Source organism: Panulirus ornatus, chromosome 68, assembly GCF_036320965.1.
Source record: "Panulirus ornatus isolate Po-2019 chromosome 68, ASM3632096v1, whole genome shotgun sequence".
In the NCBI taxonomy this organism is placed as follows: domain Eukaryota; kingdom Metazoa; phylum Arthropoda; class Malacostraca; order Decapoda; family Palinuridae; genus Panulirus; species Panulirus ornatus.
This window is the reverse complement of record NC_092291.1, coordinates 10,956,768-10,975,652: the sequence shown is the minus strand read 5'-3', so window position 1 is coordinate 10,975,652 and position 18,885 is coordinate 10,956,768. Positions and strand designations below refer to the sequence as shown.

Here is an 18,885-nt window from a genome sequence, read left to right as displayed (position 1 = left end):
CCATCCACTGCCAGATCCACTCCCAGATATCTAAAACACTTCACTTCCTCCAGTTTTTCTCTATTCAAACTCACCTCCCATTAGACAAGTAATATATTCTTGTACAGATAAGAATCTGAGACATTTTTTCATGTTTTCATTCCATAGTCATATTCTTTTGAAATGGAATTGCATTGCAGTGATGTGGTTTGGATGAATATGAAAAAGAATTGATTTGGTTAAGTTATATTTTTCTTCAAAAAATCTTCTGTTTGTTTCAGATGCTGGCTGTAGTATTTGTAGTATTTAGTGATATTGAGAAGGACAAGTTCAGAAAATTGCTGGTTCATAAGCGTAAGGCTTGTCAGTTTGCCTTTTGCCTGCTTGTGACAAGGTCTCAGCCAACACATATTCCATTCAGGCACTTCGAGGGACTACTGAAGTTCTTTAGACCTAATACAAGTGGGTAATAATCACTTATTTTACTGGGAGGTACACAACTTTAAAAGTGTAGAGATGTTAAACAAGTATGGCATATAATTTATTTTATTGATAACCATATTTTATACATGATAAATGAAGATATAAAAGTATATACTTTGATACATAGTATTGTAAATAGCGTCATGATACATCAGTTGACCTTGTAACCATGCTTCCCTTTTAAAAGACAGTGAAACGCTTGTCTTCTAATCTCAGTTTTAAAGTATTTATACACTTGTACACCTCAGTGTTAAAGTTGTTTAAGGTACATTTTAATAAAACTTCTATTGAAGTTGGGTAAAGGTAACTACTTGAGTCTCAAGATTTTAGGGGATGTAGATTCAAAAGAATTGAAGCAGATTTGACATTGCATTCCTTTAAATACTACTAAATACTTGTGCTATGATATAGAGAAGGCTCCCAAGCATTTGGCTCCAGTATGAATGAATGAAATGCTACTAGATACTTGTTCTTTTGATAGATAGAAGGCTGCCAAACATATACCACTATTATAAATGAATGATTTATTGTCTCTAGTTAGAGAGAAAGGATTGGTGGTTGTGATGCTATTTGGTTAGTGGATTATGGCAACAGTTAGAGCTCTCCTCAGGTTTTATGTCATATTCTAATTACCAACATGTCATCTTTTAAGTTTTAGTATCTGTACTTTTTTCTTCTTTTCTTTTTCAACTGTAATATTTTTCATCCAATTCAAATATGTGATGGTTATCCCTCAACTTACTGATAAGGTTAGAAAAGAATCATCACTAGGCAAAAGAATGCTTCTCCCTTGGTATTGAGTCCATGAGCATTTGAGATCAACCAGTATTTCAGATATCAAAGTAGGTGGTAGTTGGTACATGCTGATTGGTAAGTAACCACCGACCAGGGAGGTATACATCCGATACTACCCACTTTTGTATTGGGAGGCTTACTGACGGTAGCTTAGTGAGCCAGCACTCCATAGAGTGTCAAGTTACACTCACTGACCCAGGTTTTATCTTTCTGCCTCACCCCTACATGTACTGCAGGCATTCTGTCCACATACATAGGCACTCTCTCGTCATGCATAGCACTTGACAACACTAAATTCACACAACGTATTCTTTGTTACTCTAGATTTTCCTGTTTTGAGCGCTGTTCTCTGGTCCTGCCTTTAGACAAAGTGGTAGGAGCAATAGCTAGAAGGAGTAGGTAGGAACTTTAGGAAGGAGCACTAGCTAGAAACATCAGGTAGGAGTAGTTGGCAGGAACATGGAGGCAGGAGCATTAGATAAAATTAGTAGGTTAGAACACTGGGGAGGAACTTGAAGTAGACACGTTAAGTAGAAGTCATTGGTAGGAACATTAGGTATGAGCCTCTGGAAACACTGCTAGAATTGCCCTCTGCTAGTGACCTTTTAAGGGAGAGGCCCTAAATGCTAACAAGCAGCACTGGAGTTCACCAGTTAAGGAGGCTTTTGCCCTGGACACCCCTTTGAGGAAGTTCCCAAAGGGAATGGACATGAGAGATATAGATAGAAGTGATAGAAAGATTAGACTGAATTGAAATTATTAATAGGAAATACAGATTAGCATTCCAAATGAATACTGCAGTTATTTAATTGAGAATTCAAGGTTTGATGTTTATTCCTCTGCATGTATTTAAAATAGTTGTTTTCCACAGGTCATCGAGATGCATACCTCATGTTTAAGGCATTAAATCGCTCTGAATCAGGGCTTTTAAGTCTTTCTGAATTTTACAATATATATGAAATATGTGGATTCAGGTGGAAGACTTATCAACCTCCTGATCCCTGGTTTAATGAGTTTCCCAATCCCCTACGTGGCTGCTTTTACCTCATCAGGAGACTGGTCTTATGGAAGTGGTTTGACTTCTTTATCTGTGAGTAATCATTCAGTTGTGATGTTTTTGAATGACAAGTTTTGATATTTCAGCTTTTAACATATTGTAAGTGATAAAGTTTGTGCTATTCAGCATAGAATTAAGAATAATACTGCAATTCAAAAAATAAGGCAAATCTGTAAAGTATAGGACTACACATTGTGGGTGAAGAACAAGTGGATTTAGGAAGGGGGAGCAGGGTGTTTGTTACTTCCAGGAGTATATATGGATTAAGAACATACATGTAATTGAAGTTAGGAGAATACTCTTTGGGAAGTTCTGTCTGTATATGATGTGCATTAAAAATTTGTCATGGCTCTGAGAGCTTCTTCTAATGGAAGCAGTGGAAGTTTGAACAGATGATGGTCTGAGTGTGTGTTTGAAATAAGTATGGGAAAAAATAAATGGATGCGATCAAATAAGGCCATTTGTTGAGGTGTTCTTAGTGCTTCCTTGCTAATGCGGGACACGGTAAGTAAGTATAGAAAAATTTTTTAAAAAAGAAAGTGAATTATATGTAGCATTTATAGATCTGGAGAAAGCATGTGATATGATTGACAGAGAGTGACCTTGTGAAAAGTGCTATGAGTATATTTTGCAAATAGGAGATTTTACCAGGTGAGTAAGGCATGCGTGCAACAGGGAGGAGGGAAGGTGGTTTTTAGAGAATTTTGATCTTTTCATGGGTTTGTGATGTCATTGCAGTTTAATGATACCTCTGCCTGTAAGGGTGAACCTTCCAGGTACCTTCAAGTGAATGAGGCATGTTAGTCAGCTATGCAATAATTTAAGATGCTTTTAGATTTTTGACACTATTTTAAGTCTTACATGTGCATTATATGCACTGGGATGTAAATGATTGCTCTGTGATACCATACAATGTACACAAAGTAGTAATTATGATTTTGAAATCACCATTACAGTCAGTATGTTAAGATAAGTATTACTGATAGAACATATAGAAGCATTGCATTATGTCGTATTTCAATTTAAAACAGAAAGGATTTTAGGCTAAAAAATTCCCCTGAACTATTACCTGCAATTTTTGGTATCTTTGTGAAGGTAATAGATTTCCTTGAACCTTAGTATAGGGACTATTCTTTATGCTTAATTCGAATCTGGGGTTGAAATATATGTTGGCAGACAGTGAGGCCCGTAGATTAGTAATTAATGGTTAGTGTTTTAGAAGATTCTGTGAATATTTGGTTCATATTTATTAAGCATCTCATGGTTTTGGGAAGCTTTATGAGATATTTTCTGTATTTATTTGAAGTATAGAAGACTTTCATTGTCATATTTGAATTTTAAAGCAAAAAGGTTTTTGGGCTAAAAATTCCCTGAACTGTTACCTACAATTTTTGGTATTTTTGTTTGAAAAACCACATCTTAGGGACTATTTTTCATGCTGAATTTGAAACTGGAGTTAGAATATGTGTCAATGGAGATTAAGGCTTGTGAATAAGTAGTTAATGGTTATTTTTTTTAGAAGAGTCTATGATTATTCAGTTCATATTTATTGGGTACCACTCCTGCCTGGAGAAATGTTATGAGATATTTTCTGGGATTATTTGAAGTTTAGAAGCATTTCATTATGTAATATTTCAATTTTAAAAGAAAAAAGATTTTGGGCTAAAAAATTCCTGGAGCTATTATATGCAATTTTTGGTATTTTTTAAAGGGTAATAGATTTGCTTGAAAACCTTAGTACAAAGACAATTTTTCACGTATTCAATTCTGTGGCTGAAGCATATGCTGGCAGACATTAAGGTTTCTAAATAAGTAATTAGTCGTTACTCTTTTGAATGATTCTTTTATTATTTGGTTCGTATTTATTGGTTATTTGTTGGCTTGGGGAAGTGTTATAAGATATTTTCTGTGATTATTTCATGTATAGATGCATTTTGTTAAGTTATATTTCAGTTTTAAAACAAAATGGTCATTTTCTTGGTATTTGTGTTAGGGTAATAGATTTGCTTAGAAACCACAGCATAAGGACTATTTTTCATGCTAATTTTGAAACTGGAGCTGAAATATATGTTGGCAGAGATTAAGACCTGTAAATAAGTAATCAGTGGTTACTCTTTTAGAAGAGTCTGTGATTATTCAGTTTGTATCTACTGGTTATCTGTGTGCTTGGGGTTATGAGATATTTTCTAGGATTGTTTGAAGTTTAGAAGCATTTCTTTATGTCGTATTTCAGTTATGAAAAAAGCAATTAGGGCTAAAAAATTCCCTGAACTATTATTACCTGTGATTTTCGATATTACCCTTAATTTGCTTGAAAACCTCAGTACAAGGACAATTTTTCAAGTTGAATTCAATACTGTGGCTGAAATATATGTTGGCAGACATTAAGGCCTGGAAATAAGAAATTAGTCATTACTCTTTTAAATGATTCTTATTATTTGGTCCATATTTATTGGGTATTTGTCGGCTTGGAGATGCATTATGAGATATTTTCTGTGATTTTTTCAAGTATCAAAATGTTTCATCATGTAATATTTCAGTTTTAAAACAAAATGGTTTTTGGGCTAGATAATTCCCTGAGCTATTACCTGCATTTTTTCCCCTTGTGTCTTCTTTTTCTGTCTCATAATCCTCACTGTATTTCAGTTAAGGCCTGCCTTGATGTGTACTTTTGTCCATGACTGGAACATCAAATGTAAAGGAAAAAAATGGCACTGTTTTTCTGTCTTGTGTTTTGTTCAATTTCTTAATTGGCATCCTTTACGCATTTTTGCATTCATAAAAGGGTGTCTTATTAATTTTCACACTACTAGTACACTACTGGTATTGCAGTGGAATTTATTAAAAAAGGGGGTGACTGTATTGTTGACTGGTTGGTAAGGTTATTTAATGTATGTATGACTCATGGTGAGGTGCCTGAGGATTGGCGGAATGCGTGCATAGTGCCATTGTACAAAGGCAAAGGGGATAAGAGTGAGTGCTCAAATTACAGAGGTATAAGTTTGTTGAGTATTCCTGGTAAATTATATGGGAGGGTATTGATTGAGAGGGTGAAGGCATGTACAGAGCATCAGATTGGGGAAGAGCAGTGTGGTTTCAGAAGTGGTAGAGGATGTGTGGATCAGGTGTTTGCTTTGAAGAATGTATGTGAGAAATACTTAGAAAAGCAAATGGATTTGTATGTAGCTTTTATGGATCTGGAGAAGGCATATGATAGAGTTGATAGAGATGCTCTGTGGAAGGTATTAAGAATATATGGTGTGGGAGGAAAGTTGTTAGAAGGAGTGAAAAGTTTTTATCGAGGATGTAAGGCATGTGTAGGTGTAGGAAGAGAGGAAAGTGATTGGTTCTCAGTGAATGTAGGTTTGCGGCAGGGGTGTGTGATGTCTCCATGGTTGTTTAATTTGTTTATGGATGGGGTTGTTAGGGAGGTAAATGCAAGAGTTTTGGAAAGAGGGGCAAGTATGAAGTCTGTTGGGATGAGAGAGCTTGGGAAGTGAGTCAGTTGTTGTTCGCTGATGATACAGCGCTGGTGGCTGATTCATGTGAGAAACTGCAGAAGCTGGTGACTGAGTTTGGTAAAGTGTGTGGAAGAAGAAAGTTAAGAGTAAATGTGAATAAGAGCAAGGTTATTAGGTTCAGTAGGGTTGAGGGTCAAGTCAATTGGGAGGTGAGTTTGAATGGAGAAAAACTGGAGGAAGTGAAGTGTTTTAGATATCTGGGAGTGGATCTGGCAGCGGATGGAACCATGGAAGCGGAAGTGGATCATAGGGTGGGGGAGGGGGCGAAAATTCTGGGGGCCTTGAAGAATGTGTGGAAGTCGAGAACATTATCTCGGAAAGCAAAAATGGGTATGTTTGAAGGAATAGTGGTTCCAACAATGTTGTATGGTTGCGAGGCGTGGGCTATGGATAGAGTTGTGCACAGGAGGATGGATGTGCTGGAAATGAGATGTTTGAGGACAATGTGTGGTGTGAGGTGGTTTGATCGAGTGAGTAACGTAAGGGTAAGAGAGATGTGTGGAAATAAAAAGAGCGTGGTTGAGAGAGCAGAAGAGGGTGTTTTGAAGTGGTTTGAGCACATGGAGAGAATGAGTGAGGAAAGATTGACCAAGAGGATATATGTGTCGGAGGTGGAGGGAACGAGGAGAAGAGGGAGACCAAATTGGAGGTGGAAAGATGGAGTGAAAAAGATTTTGTGTGATCGGGGCCTGAACATGCAGGAGGGTGAAAGGAGGGCAAGGAATAGAGTGAATTGGAGCGATGTGGTATACCGGGGTTGACGTGCTGTCAGTGGATTGAATCAAGGCATGTGAAGCATCTGGGGTAAACCATGGAAAGCTGTGTAGGTATGTATATTTGCGTGTGTGGACGTATGTATATACATGTGTATGCGGGTGGGTTGGGCCATTTCTTTCGTCTGTTTCCTTGCGCTACCTCGCAAACGCGGGAGACAGCGACAAAGTTTAATGAAATAAATATAAATAATATAGAAGCTCCATTCTAATTTATGGATGATATCTTGCTTATAGTCACTGTTCCTTGTATTTTTTCCTAGAAAATTTTTGGTTGCACAGTTCCCTTGTATCCTTTACTACTAAGAATGAAGTGTATTAGAAAGTGCAGTATTATTGAGAGCTGTCCAGGGTGTACTGAAATGATTTAACGCTGTCTCCCGCGTTAGCGAGGTAGCGCTAGGAAACAGACGAAAGAATGGCCCAACCCACCCACATACACATGTATATGCATACACATCCACACACACAAATATACATACCTATACATCTCAATGTACACATATATATACACACACAGACATATACATATATACGCATGTACATAATTCATACTGTCTGCCTTTATTTATTCCCATCGCCACCTCACCACACATGGAATAACAACCCCCTCCCCCCTCATGTGTGTGAGATAGCGCTAGGAAAAGACAACAAAGGCCCCATTCGTTCACACTCACTCTCTAGCTGTCACGTAATAATGCACCGAAACCACAGCTCCCTTTCCACATCCAGGCCCCACACAACTTTCCATGGTTTACCCCAGACGCTTCACATGCCCTGGTTCAATCCATTAACAGCACGTCAACCCCGGTATACCACATCGTTCCAATTCACTCTATTCCTTGCACACCTTTCACCCTCCTGCATGTTCAGGCCCCGATCACTCAAAATCTTTTTCACTCCATCTTTCCACCTCCAGTTTGGTCTCCCACAGTTCCTCGTTCCCTCCACCTCTGACACATATATCCTCTTGGTCAATCTTTCCTCACTTATTCTCTCCATGTGACCAGACCATTTCAAAACACTCTCTTCTGCTCTCTCAACCACACTCTTTTTATTTTCACACATCTCTCTTACCCTTACATTACTTACTCGATCAAACCACCTCACACCACATATTGTCCTTTCCCTTGATATATATATATATATTATCCCTTGGGTTAGGGGAGAAAGAATACTTCCCATGTTTTTCCTGCATGGCGTAGAGGGTGACTAAAAGGGGAGGGAGTTAGGGGGCTGGAAATCCTCCCCTTCTGTTTTCGATTTTCCAAAAGAAGGAACAGAGAAGGGGGCCAAGTGAGGATATTTCCTCTAAGGCTTAGTCGTCTGTTCTTAACGCTACCTCGCTAATGCAGGAAATGGCGAATGTTTGAAAAAAAATATATATAGCATTAATGGGATGGCCTTGATTAGGGCTTCAGTTGCCTGTGCCCTCTCAACTAACATAAAAGATGAAAAATATTAGTATTATTATGATTATTATTTATCCCTGGGGATAGGGGATTAAGAATACTTCCCACGTATTCCCTGCGTGTCGTAGAAGGCGACTAAAAGGGGAGGGAGCGGGGGGCTGGAAATCCTCCCCTCTCGTTTTTTTTTAATTTTCCAAAAGAAGGAACAGAGGGGGCCAGGTGAGGATATTCGAAAAAAGGCCCAGTCCTCTGTTCTTAACGCTACCTCGCTAACGCGGGAAATGGCGAATAGTTTAAAAGAAAAAGAAAAGATTATTATTATTATTATTATTATTATTAATATTATTATTATTATTATTATTATTATTATTATTATTATTATTTTAATAATAACATTATCATTAATGTAATTGTTTACCATATTTGCAACTTTTTGCATGTTTAAGATCCTCAGTATTTCTAATGATAGAAACATTGAGGATGATCTCCCTTTGTATTTCCCAACAGATGCAGTAATTATCGTCAATGCATTGGCCCTTTTAGTCAACACTATCATATTGTCTTCAAGTGGAAAGCCTGTTACATATGATCTTCATGTTACATGGGATCAAATTTTCTTTGTAGTAGGTAAGCTGTAAATGATACAAAGATTTTGCTATATATACTGGGATCAAATTGCCATTGTAGGAGGTTGCACATGATAAAATTTTGTCCTCTTTATTTTTATGATTTGGTGAAAAGAGAAGTGGTGGTGAAAGCTTGCATAAGATGGTGTGTTAAAGTAGCTGGAGTGGATGGGATTGCAGGTGAGTTGCACAAGAAAGGGAGTGATATTGTTGTTGATTAGTCAAATTTTCACTGTATGTATAACTCAAGGTGAGGTGCCCTAGGATCATGGAATGTCAGTATAAAGCCATACTACAAGAACTAGGGGACAAAAGTGAATGCTCAAATTAGAGACATAGATCTTATGAGTTTACATGTTAAGTTTCTTCGGAGAGTGGGGATTGAGAAGATTGTGGCATCAGATTGAGGGCATGCACAGAGCATCATACTAGGGAGGAACATTGTAGCTTCTGAAGTAGTGGGGGATGCATGGACACAGTGCTTGCCTTTAGATATTTGTTTTGAGAAATAGAGAAATAGACTTTGTATGTCTTTTATAGATATAGAGAAAGCATATGATAGGGTTGGTCACAGTGCTCTGTAGGAGGTGATAAGAATAAGTTTAGTGTGAGGAATACCAGTGAGGAGTTTTTATCAAGAGAGTGAGGCATGTCTATGAGTTGGAAGGGAACAAGATAAGTGGTTCCAGGTGAAGCCAGGTCTGTGTAGATGGTGTGTGTGATGACACCATGGCTGTTTATTCTCTTTATGTATGGAGTGATAAGGAGCGGTAAATGTGAGGTCTAGGAGAGGGGCATATCTGCAGTTTGTTGGGGTGCAGGGCCTAGGAGATTAGTTATTTGCTATTTGCAGGTCACATGATGCTTGTGGCAGACTTAAGTCCTAGGAGATTAGTTATTTGCTATTTGCAGGTCACATGATGCTGGTGGCAGACTTAAGTGAGAAATTTACAGATGCTGGTGTTTGAGCTTAGGAGAGTGTGTGAAAGGAGGAGGTTGAGAGTCAGCATGAATGAAAATAAGTTTTTGAGGTTTAGCAAGGGAAACACTCGATGGTGTGAGTGAATGTAAATGGAGAAAACCTGGAGGAAGTGAAATGTTTCAGATACCTATAAGTGGTCATGGCACAGATGAAACTAGAAGCTGATGTGAATTATGGGGGATTAAAGATCCTGGGTCATTAAGTGTGTATGGAAAAAGAGGTATAGCATGTGTTAGAGCAAAGATGTGTGTTTATCAGAATAGTAGTTCAACAGTGCTGTATAGATGTGAATTGGGCCTTATATCGAAGAGGATAGATGTGTTGGAATCTAAATTCTTGAAGACAACATGTGATGTGAGGAGGATGAAATGAAGGAATGATAGAGTAAGAGAGAGGTGTGGTACTAAGTAGAGTATGTTTGAGAGAGCTGAACAGGGTGTGCTGAAATGGTTTGGATGTATGGCAAGGATGAGTGAGAAGAAAATCACTAAGAGGATATATGTATGAGAAGTGAAGAGAATAAGGAGGTGGAGACTGAGGATGAGATAGAAGGATAGTGTGAAAGATGCTTAAAGTTACTGGGATCTGAACGAGTAGGACTATGTGAGGAGTATATGGGATAGAGTGGACTAGAGTGATGTGGTATACAAGTGTGATGTGCTGTCATTAGGCTGAACCAGGGTATAGGAAGTGATCAGGGAAGTCTACCAAAAGGTCTGGGGGCATGGCTGTGAGAAGGGGGTCTTGTTTCTCTACATTATTAGCGATAGTTTAAGTCTTTGACAATGCCTTGAGCTATCTTGCAACATGGGAAATGGTGAAGAAGTATCAAAATGATAGAATGAAAATTTATATGATAAAAATATTGGTTAATTACCTGCCTCCTGCTGAGAAGGCAAACTGATATTGATTGCAATTTATGTTTTGTTCTAAACAGATAAATGTGTTACTTCTTTATGTAACATTGTGGTGTACATTCATAGGTAATTATGATTATGCATAGTGAAGCATTCTTTGCAGTTGATTTTCTTTTTTGCATTGTTCAGTATTTCTTAATCATTTTTATTCATACTCTGGACAGAATGGAAACAGTATGCATCTTAAAGATATTAATAATCCCCTCCTCTCAGATCTCCAAAAGTTGTGCACATAAATCAGTTTTGAGCACTGATGAGACCCTTACTTGTCTGTTTGCAGTTTATGCTGTAGAAGCTATCTTGAAAATGAGTGGGCTTGGACTTAGCTGCTACTTCCACTCTGGCTGGAATGTATATGACTTCATTGTCACAATATTGTCAGTTGCTGGTATCATCGCAGAGACATTTGCCAGTTCCTTCTTTTATGTTGTAATACTGAGACCACTGAGGTAAGGAAACATTCTCATCCTCTTTATATATCAGTATCCCTCATAGTCTTCATCCTGCACTTATTGATTTTTTTTATTTATACAATTGAAAGATTAGTAAGCTCTCACATCTAAGAACTCAGATTGTCTCTTTGGAGCTTCCAGAGCTAAAAGAATCTTTTGGGTAAGAGATTTAGAATAAAGTGAAAGTGCTAGATTCTGCCCTCAGTAAAACCACTTATGTAGATGGTACTGAATGCTGGTTATATCCATTACAGCTGATGGCTGAAATGGATCTGAGATTTTATTTACATCAAGCTTTTCAGATAAGACTTTACCTTCATGATGTTATCAAGAACTGATCACATGATATGAAGGTTATGTCAAATTAGATTATCCAGTCCATGACATAGCCCACAATTGATGTTTTGCAAATGTGGCTGTTTAAACCTCGGAATGATTTTTTTAACATGGTACTAGTGGTTCTTGTTCTCATGTATTTTATGCAAGTTACACCATATTTTCAACATAGTACTTTTTTAAGAATTTATCAGCATTGGAAAGTTATGCAAATCTTGCCTGTCTTTGATGTAGCTTACATTATCTCATGTGTCTTAATTGGCTCATGATGAACACAAACAGAAGATTGTTGTTCTTGGTAAGTTTTTCTCAGATTTGAGTGAGGAATTTTACTCAAGCTTCTAGCCTAATAATAATTTTTTAGTGATGGCTGTATTTCCTGGGAGCACTTTCTCTTGTGTATAGTGATTCATTGTTGATATGGTCTTTTACCCGAGTCTAAACCCGGCATTTGTGAACTTTAGGCAGTTATGTACGGTGATGTTCATTAGTGAACACTGGACTTTTAGTATTAGTTACCACACATGACTGTATGTAGATGCTGTATATTTTTTAAGGAACTAAAAACAGGAGAAATAGATTGGAAGAACGCATGAAATGGTGTATGCAAGGGAGACATGTAAGGACAGGGATAAGTGGAGACTTTTGCTGTGGCCAGCCCATTGATGGGAGTTCCCAGAGGGAACGGATGACAGAGCTATAGATAGATAATAGATAGAATAGCTGAAAACTGTCAGATAGCTAATAGATAGAATAGCTGAAAAGTGTTAGCGGCTGGTCTACAGTATGCTGCGAGTCGGAGAACCTGAGAGGTAAATTAGCTTCTTGCAAATGACACAACAGTGATGACATATTCAAGAGTGGAACTTCTGAAGTTGTTGTCTGAGTTTGAGTTACTGTGTCAACAGAGAAACTTCAGAGTTTAACAAAAGTAAGATAATGAGGTGTAGCAGAGATTCAAGACAGAATGGTTTAGTTAGTGCTTTAGTTATGTGGGAGTAGACGTGGCATTGAATAAAACTCAGGGTCTGAAGTGGGTCATTGGGTGGGGGGGGGTTAAGGTTGTAGTTGCATTGAGGAGTATGTGAAAAGTGAGTTCATTGTCTGTCAAGGCAAAAATAGGTATGTTTGAAGGTAAAGTAGGCCCAAAAATGTATGGGTGTGAATCTTGGGCCCTAAATGCAGAAGAATTGAAGGGCAGCCTTGTTGGAAGTGAAATGCCTGAGGACAGTATGTGGTGTGGGGGAAGTTGACCATGTAAGGAATGACAGAGCCAGAGTGAGTTGTGTTACTAAGTGTGGTCTCATTTAGAGGATTGACAAGAGTGCTCTGAAAAAGTTTGGTTATATGGGTGATTTTCTTATTATTTGCAATCCTTGTGCCTGACAAGGGTTACACATCCAGAATATCCTTCTAGAAGTATGTTTTGTCATCATTCATGAAAAGTCTCATCTGATTCGTTAGACATTTACATGGATTGGGTTAGATTTGTGCATTTGGATGGGTTTCTTGTGTACTTTTAGGGAAACAGCTTTGCAAAACTTACTTCAGCAGCCTGAAACAAGGTTACAGTGTCTCAACTTTAGTTACAGCATCTGTTTAGGAAATCCAGTTTTTTATCTCTGTAGTTACATGGCAAGGAGGTATCTTACTTACCTTACACAGGCAGAAAGCCTAACCCCAAAACTTATTAAGACATTCATTTGGTGGCCAGGTTAGAGAAATTTCCAAAGACTTATTCCTTGGAGGACTCCACCAACTTCATCGTTGGTTTAGACGGACCTCTTGAGTCTACAGATACCAAGAAATTATAAAGTAAATAATCACAAAATATCTTGTACTTGCCATCTTTTATATGCATAATGACTGGTCTTAATGATACCCAAACAATCTTTCAACCCCTAATAATCATGAAATGTTTTACACATGTAATCATTTATATGCATGATTACTGGTCTTAATGATACTCAAACATCGACCCCTGACCTGTATTCAGCAGAAAGAATAGATCCTATACTGAGGTTCTGAAACAAATGCAAATCTATTTTATGAAGAAAAGTAGCATGTAATGCAGGTAATATTTTTATGGGTGAATTTTTTTTAGAAATGGAATATGACAATGGCACAGATTCCTTGAACTTACTGTTCCAAGGATCATTTTAATGTGCATTTGGCAAACCATTGAAAAAGTTAAATTGAAAAATAATTGATGCACTCCTTTTACAGAATTCAGTCAATTCTGATAGCATTGACTATCAGTATTGAATCTGTTATCATTCCCTTTTGCTGTGATTTTCTTTTAGCAGTCCTCATTTTCTTAATTTTTTGAAAAGTCCTCCTTGTTGCAGTCACAATACACCCATTTAGAGTAAAACCACTTTTCTAAACTTACATCCTCAAACTTGGTTTCTTTTATTCCTCATATTACTGCTTTTTGTACTTCGTATCTTTCTTACAGTGATTTTTGCATTTTTTACCTTAATGTATTTTTGAAAGAAAACCGAGATTGTAGGAATTCAGTCAGAGTTATAATATATGTTTTATTTACTACTTCAGTATGGTATTTGTCTATCATGTCTTGGTTTATGCCATCAGTGTATCTAATGTTGTCTATCCATTTATTGTAAGCACTGGCAAAACTCATTTTGTACATATTTTTAAATTTTGTGGGATGTGCATGAAAAATCTGAAGATTAAGTTGATCTACACATATTCAGTGAAGCTTCTAGTTTTATGGTAGGCTTACTTTTGATGGATTTGCTTGGAGCAGGTTTAAAGATTAAATGAATATTCATTATTCAGTGAATTAACTACATTCTTGGTATGTGGTAGTACACAGTGCTTATTAGTATTCTTGTATATTCATGTTATACATCGGTTAAGATAGTAAGTACTAGAGATAATTTTGTATGAATTTCTTGCAGGCTTTTGAGATTGTTTAGGATGAGGAAACGGTACAGAGATGTCTTCCAAACCTTAGTTATTCTGACCCCACGCATCATGTCAGCCATTGTTGTCATCATCATCACTTACTATTTCTTTGCAATCATAGGAATGGAACTTTTTTCCAAATATGATATGAAGAACTGCTGTGTGTGAGTATTTTACTTTGAATTATGAAGATAGGACCTTGCAAATTTTTTGCCTCTTAGTTCTGTGATTGCAATTTCTTGTATACTTATGGACCATATTGGGAGGATATTTATTTCATAACGAAGGCGTTAAATATTCTTTGCTTGCTAGGTATTATATTATTTATTTATTATACTTGATTGCTGCTTCCCACGTCAGCAAGATAGTACCAGGAAACAGACAAAGAATGGCCCATCCACTCATATATATATACATAAATGCCCATACACACACATATGCATACATATACATATCAACATATACATACTTATAAACAGACATACATATATACATGTACATATTCATACTTGCTTGCCATCGTCCATTCCTGGCACTACCCCGCCCCACAGGAAACAGCATTGCTACCCCCTGCTTCAGCAAGGTAATGCAAGGAAAACAAACAAAAAAGGCCACATTCATTTACACTCAGTCTCTAGCTGTCATGTGTGATGCAGCAAAATCACAGCTCCCTATCCACATCCATGCCCCACAGACCTTTCCATGGTTTACCCCATATGTTTCACATGCCCTGGTTCAGTCCATTGATAGCACGTTGACCCTGGTATACCATATTGTTCCAATTCTATTTCTTGCACGCCTTTCACCCTCCTGTATGTTCTTGCCCCAATTGCTCAAAATGGTTTTCACTTCATCCTTCTACCTCCAATTTGGTCTCCCACTACTCCTTGTTCCCTCTACCTCTTACACATATATATTGTCTTTGTCAATTTTTCCTCACTCATTCTTTCCATATGTCCAAACCATTTCAACGCACCCTCTCCTGCTATCTCAGCCTCACTCTTTTAATTTCCACACATCTCTCGTACCCCTTTATTACTTACTCAGTCAAACCACCACACACCACACATTGTCCTCAAACATTTCATTTCCAACACATCCACCCTCCTCTGTACAACCCTATCTGTAGCCCATGCATAGTACTAGTGGCAGCAACACGACACTGTACCCATGACAGTTTCATGCAAAAAATACTTGACATCACACTCCACATCATGTGATGAGCAGTAGAACTCACATACCATGATTGAAACTGATTCCCATATTCTGATTACACATATGCAGAACATTTATGCTCAACTTTTTGCAAAGCACACTTCAATTATACAAAGTTCTGGGGCATAGAAAATTTGTCTATGATTTTGTTTGTGATGAAATTGTTTATGGTGAGAGTAACACTTATATAACTGAATAAAGCCCCGAGAATAAGTGGCACTCTTCTGTACAGTACTTAATACTTTATCTTTTCTTTACTTGCAGTAACACAACTGTAGAACAGTTCTACAAATATGACAACACCACAGTTTATGTGGACTATTATTTTCTCAACAATTTTGACAACCTGTTTATAGCTGGAGTCACACTGTTTGAATTGACTGTGGTAAACAACTGGTTTATCATAATGGAAGGTAAAGTGGTGATACAAAAGGATTTTTCCCTTATGAGGATGATACATGCTGTTTTTGTTTCCTTTTATGATAAGGCATTTCAACGTATTTCTTCCTTATGAGCCCAGTTATCAAGGTGGTATTTCTGTGAGTAAATGGCTCGGAAACAGACTTAATTGTAGCACTTATTGAGACTATTTTATTAAGATTTCAGTTAGTTTCTCTAATAATTCAGAATATTTTCACATCATCATAGTGATAAACATGAAATTTTTTTTATCAGGTTACGCAGCAGTGACAAGTGAGTGGTCCAGGCTTTATTTTATGCTCTTCTACTTAGTGATGATGGTTGTCATGTCAGTTGTGGTGGCCTTCATCCTTGAAGCCTTCACTTTTCGAATGGAATACAACCAGACTGTGCAAGGAGATAAGGACAGAGGTGATTATCATGTATTAATCTGTGTAGTAAGCTCTTCCCAGGGTATGGGTTTGTATGGCATATACAAATCTCCTATTCTGCTTTACTGATTTGTGTTGTTTTTTCTCATTGATTCTGTTCTTGTTTACATTTAGGAAATTGGCAGCTGATAGCTTTTGAAGAAAATCTTCATTTGTGCCATTTCGCATATGGATAAAGTATAATGTGACAGATATGTGTAGTGAATGTATTGTGGTATTTCAGAAATTTTAAGGGAATTATTTTAAGTTGCATGTGAGTGAGGAAGTGAATGAAGACATTTTTCTTTATTTTTCTATCAAGTTAATGGACAGAATGTATAACCAAGAAACAATATAATGGTGTGAATGTTTATTTCTTCACTCTGGACATTAAGTTGAAGATATTTCTGAGAGCTAAGTGCTTTAAATTAATTCCACCGCATGGAAGTAAGAGTTGTTAAAGTTGATAGACAAAGAGATTTCTTGTAGTATTATTGTACAATCCCAATCTTGTATAGCTCCTGCTGCATCAATGCTGTACTCCATGCAAGAATGGGAATGATGGACTTTGACAATGACACAGTCTTGCTGAAGGGGTTTCTTTCTCGGACTTTGACAATGACACAGTCTTGCTGAAGGGATTTCTTTCTCGTTATATAACCATGTGCAGATACTCTCTGGTAACACTAATGAATGTACAGATGTTAAAAAATTTTGTAATGTTCATGTTCTTTCTGCCCCTACCTTGTTTTCATCACTTTTTTGCTGAGTGTCAGCTTCCCTCCTTGTGTGATAGTCTATTCTAAATATGATTTGATTCATATGGAAAGGTAGAGAAGGCTGGCCAAAGGTGGTGAGCAGTGTGAAGGGTTCATTTTCTCATGTGAGCAGAATAAATTTACAATCTTGAGGTCTTGGGCCAAATTTGATTTTCTGGTATGCCTGAATGACTGCTTTGCACTTTTACTATTTTTTGTTTTAGCTCACCGTAGCTGTAACATGTTAATGAAATATTTAGGAAAAAGAAATGACCAACTGCACTAGATATGGCATGTCACTTTTTTTTTTTTTTTTTTTTTTTATACTTTGTCGCTGTCTCCCGCGTTTGCGAGGTAGCGCAAGGTAACAGACGAAAGAAATGGCCCAACCCCCCCCCCCCCCATACACATGTACATACACACGTCCACACACGCAAATATACATACCTACACAGCTTTCCATGGTTTACCCCAGACGCTTCACATGCCTTGCTTCAATCCACTGACAGCACGTCAACCCCTGTATACCACATGACCCCAATTCACTCTATTTCTTGCCCTCCTTTCACCCTCCTGCATGTTCAGGCCCCGATCACACAAAATCTTTTTCACTCCATCTTTCCACCTCCAATTTGGTCTCCCTCTTCTCCTCGTTCCCTCCACCTCCGACACATATATCCTCTTGGTCAATCTCTCCTCACTCATTCTCTCCATGTGCCCAAACCATTTCAAAACACCCTCTTCTGCTCTCTCATGTCACTTGAGGGTGGATATTTTTTGTTTTGTTTTGCCAAGGGAAAATGTTAAAAAGAAATACAGGGGACTCCCATGGATAGATTTCAAATATTTTTTCATATTTCATTGATTTCCTGATGTTTATTTTGACAATGTTTACTTAGTTTACAAGCTTTTCAGGATGGGTAAAAGGGTGTCAGGTGCCATCATTATTAATGAGAGGTTACAGAGAAAAGCCATAAATTACATACATTTCATTGTAAAACTAGAAGTGGTAAGGGAGTTTAATATTAAATAAGAGTGAAATCTAATCCAATTTTAGTAGCATAAGACTTGCTGCATCTACAGTAGGAACAATATTAATGAAACACAAAGTGAAGGCCAGTTTCCAGGCTTTTACATGTTTCAAGTGCTTTGAAAAATAGGGAAACTGATTGTAAAGATGAAAAATTTGGGGAATGCTTCTTTTCAGTGTGGTAAGTGTGCTGAGAGGCTGTATATATTTGATCCAACTATGCAAAGTCTTGGAGAGTGTATGAAAGTATGATTTAAGGGGTTGGTGTGAGAGAAGGACTACCTATGATATGGGGAAATAGAGGGGAAGTACTGGAGGGAGAGACATGGGGAAGACTTTATGGATTGGTGTATATATGTAGTGGAGGCATGTAAGGACAGGAATAAGCAAAGATTTTTCCCATGGCCACCCCCTTGATTGAAGTTCCTGGAGGAAATGGGCATCAGAGATATAGTTAGATAGATGCAAAGGCTATGAGAATTTATCCAAAAGCATTGCAGATCTACAGTGACCATGTTGTTTCAAGGAAACTCATAGCACCCTAACTTCAGTCTTGGGAAAGGTCAGAATTATTCTTAAATGGGTTGAGCTATTTATGTGGAAACATTAGTATTTTCTGTCACAAGCTGAATACAAAATTTTTTATATCTATTTCAGATGAGGAGAATGTACGTATCAGCATAGAACTAACAAAAGAGGAAATGCAGTTTGTTTATAGTAGTGCAGCAGATATCCCTGTTCTCCAGCAGTATGCTAACACCCTTGAAACTCAGGTAAAGAGAGATATG

The 18,885-nt window shown here is 37.5% G+C and overlaps 1 protein-coding gene across 2 annotated transcripts in view; it reads left to right on the top strand.

Annotated features, from left to right (window-relative positions):
• LOC139747374 (two pore channel protein 1-like) overlaps positions 1-18,885 on the top strand; it is a 38,688-nt gene that overhangs the window by 16,229 nt on the left and 3,574 nt on the right. For both annotated transcript variants that reach the window (XM_071659619.1, XM_071659620.1), the window contains 8 exons: positions 261-441; positions 2,129-2,347; positions 8,528-8,647; positions 10,826-10,994; positions 14,258-14,428; positions 15,744-15,892; positions 16,155-16,310; positions 18,755-18,870. In XM_071659619.1, the coding sequence (XP_071515720.1) occupies positions 261-441; positions 2,129-2,347; positions 8,528-8,647; positions 10,826-10,994; positions 14,258-14,428; positions 15,744-15,892; positions 16,155-16,310; positions 18,755-18,870 (1,281 nt within the window). The remainder of the gene's footprint in view (positions 1-260; positions 442-2,128; positions 2,348-8,527; positions 8,648-10,825; positions 10,995-14,257; positions 14,429-15,743; positions 15,893-16,154; positions 16,311-18,754; positions 18,871-18,885) is intronic.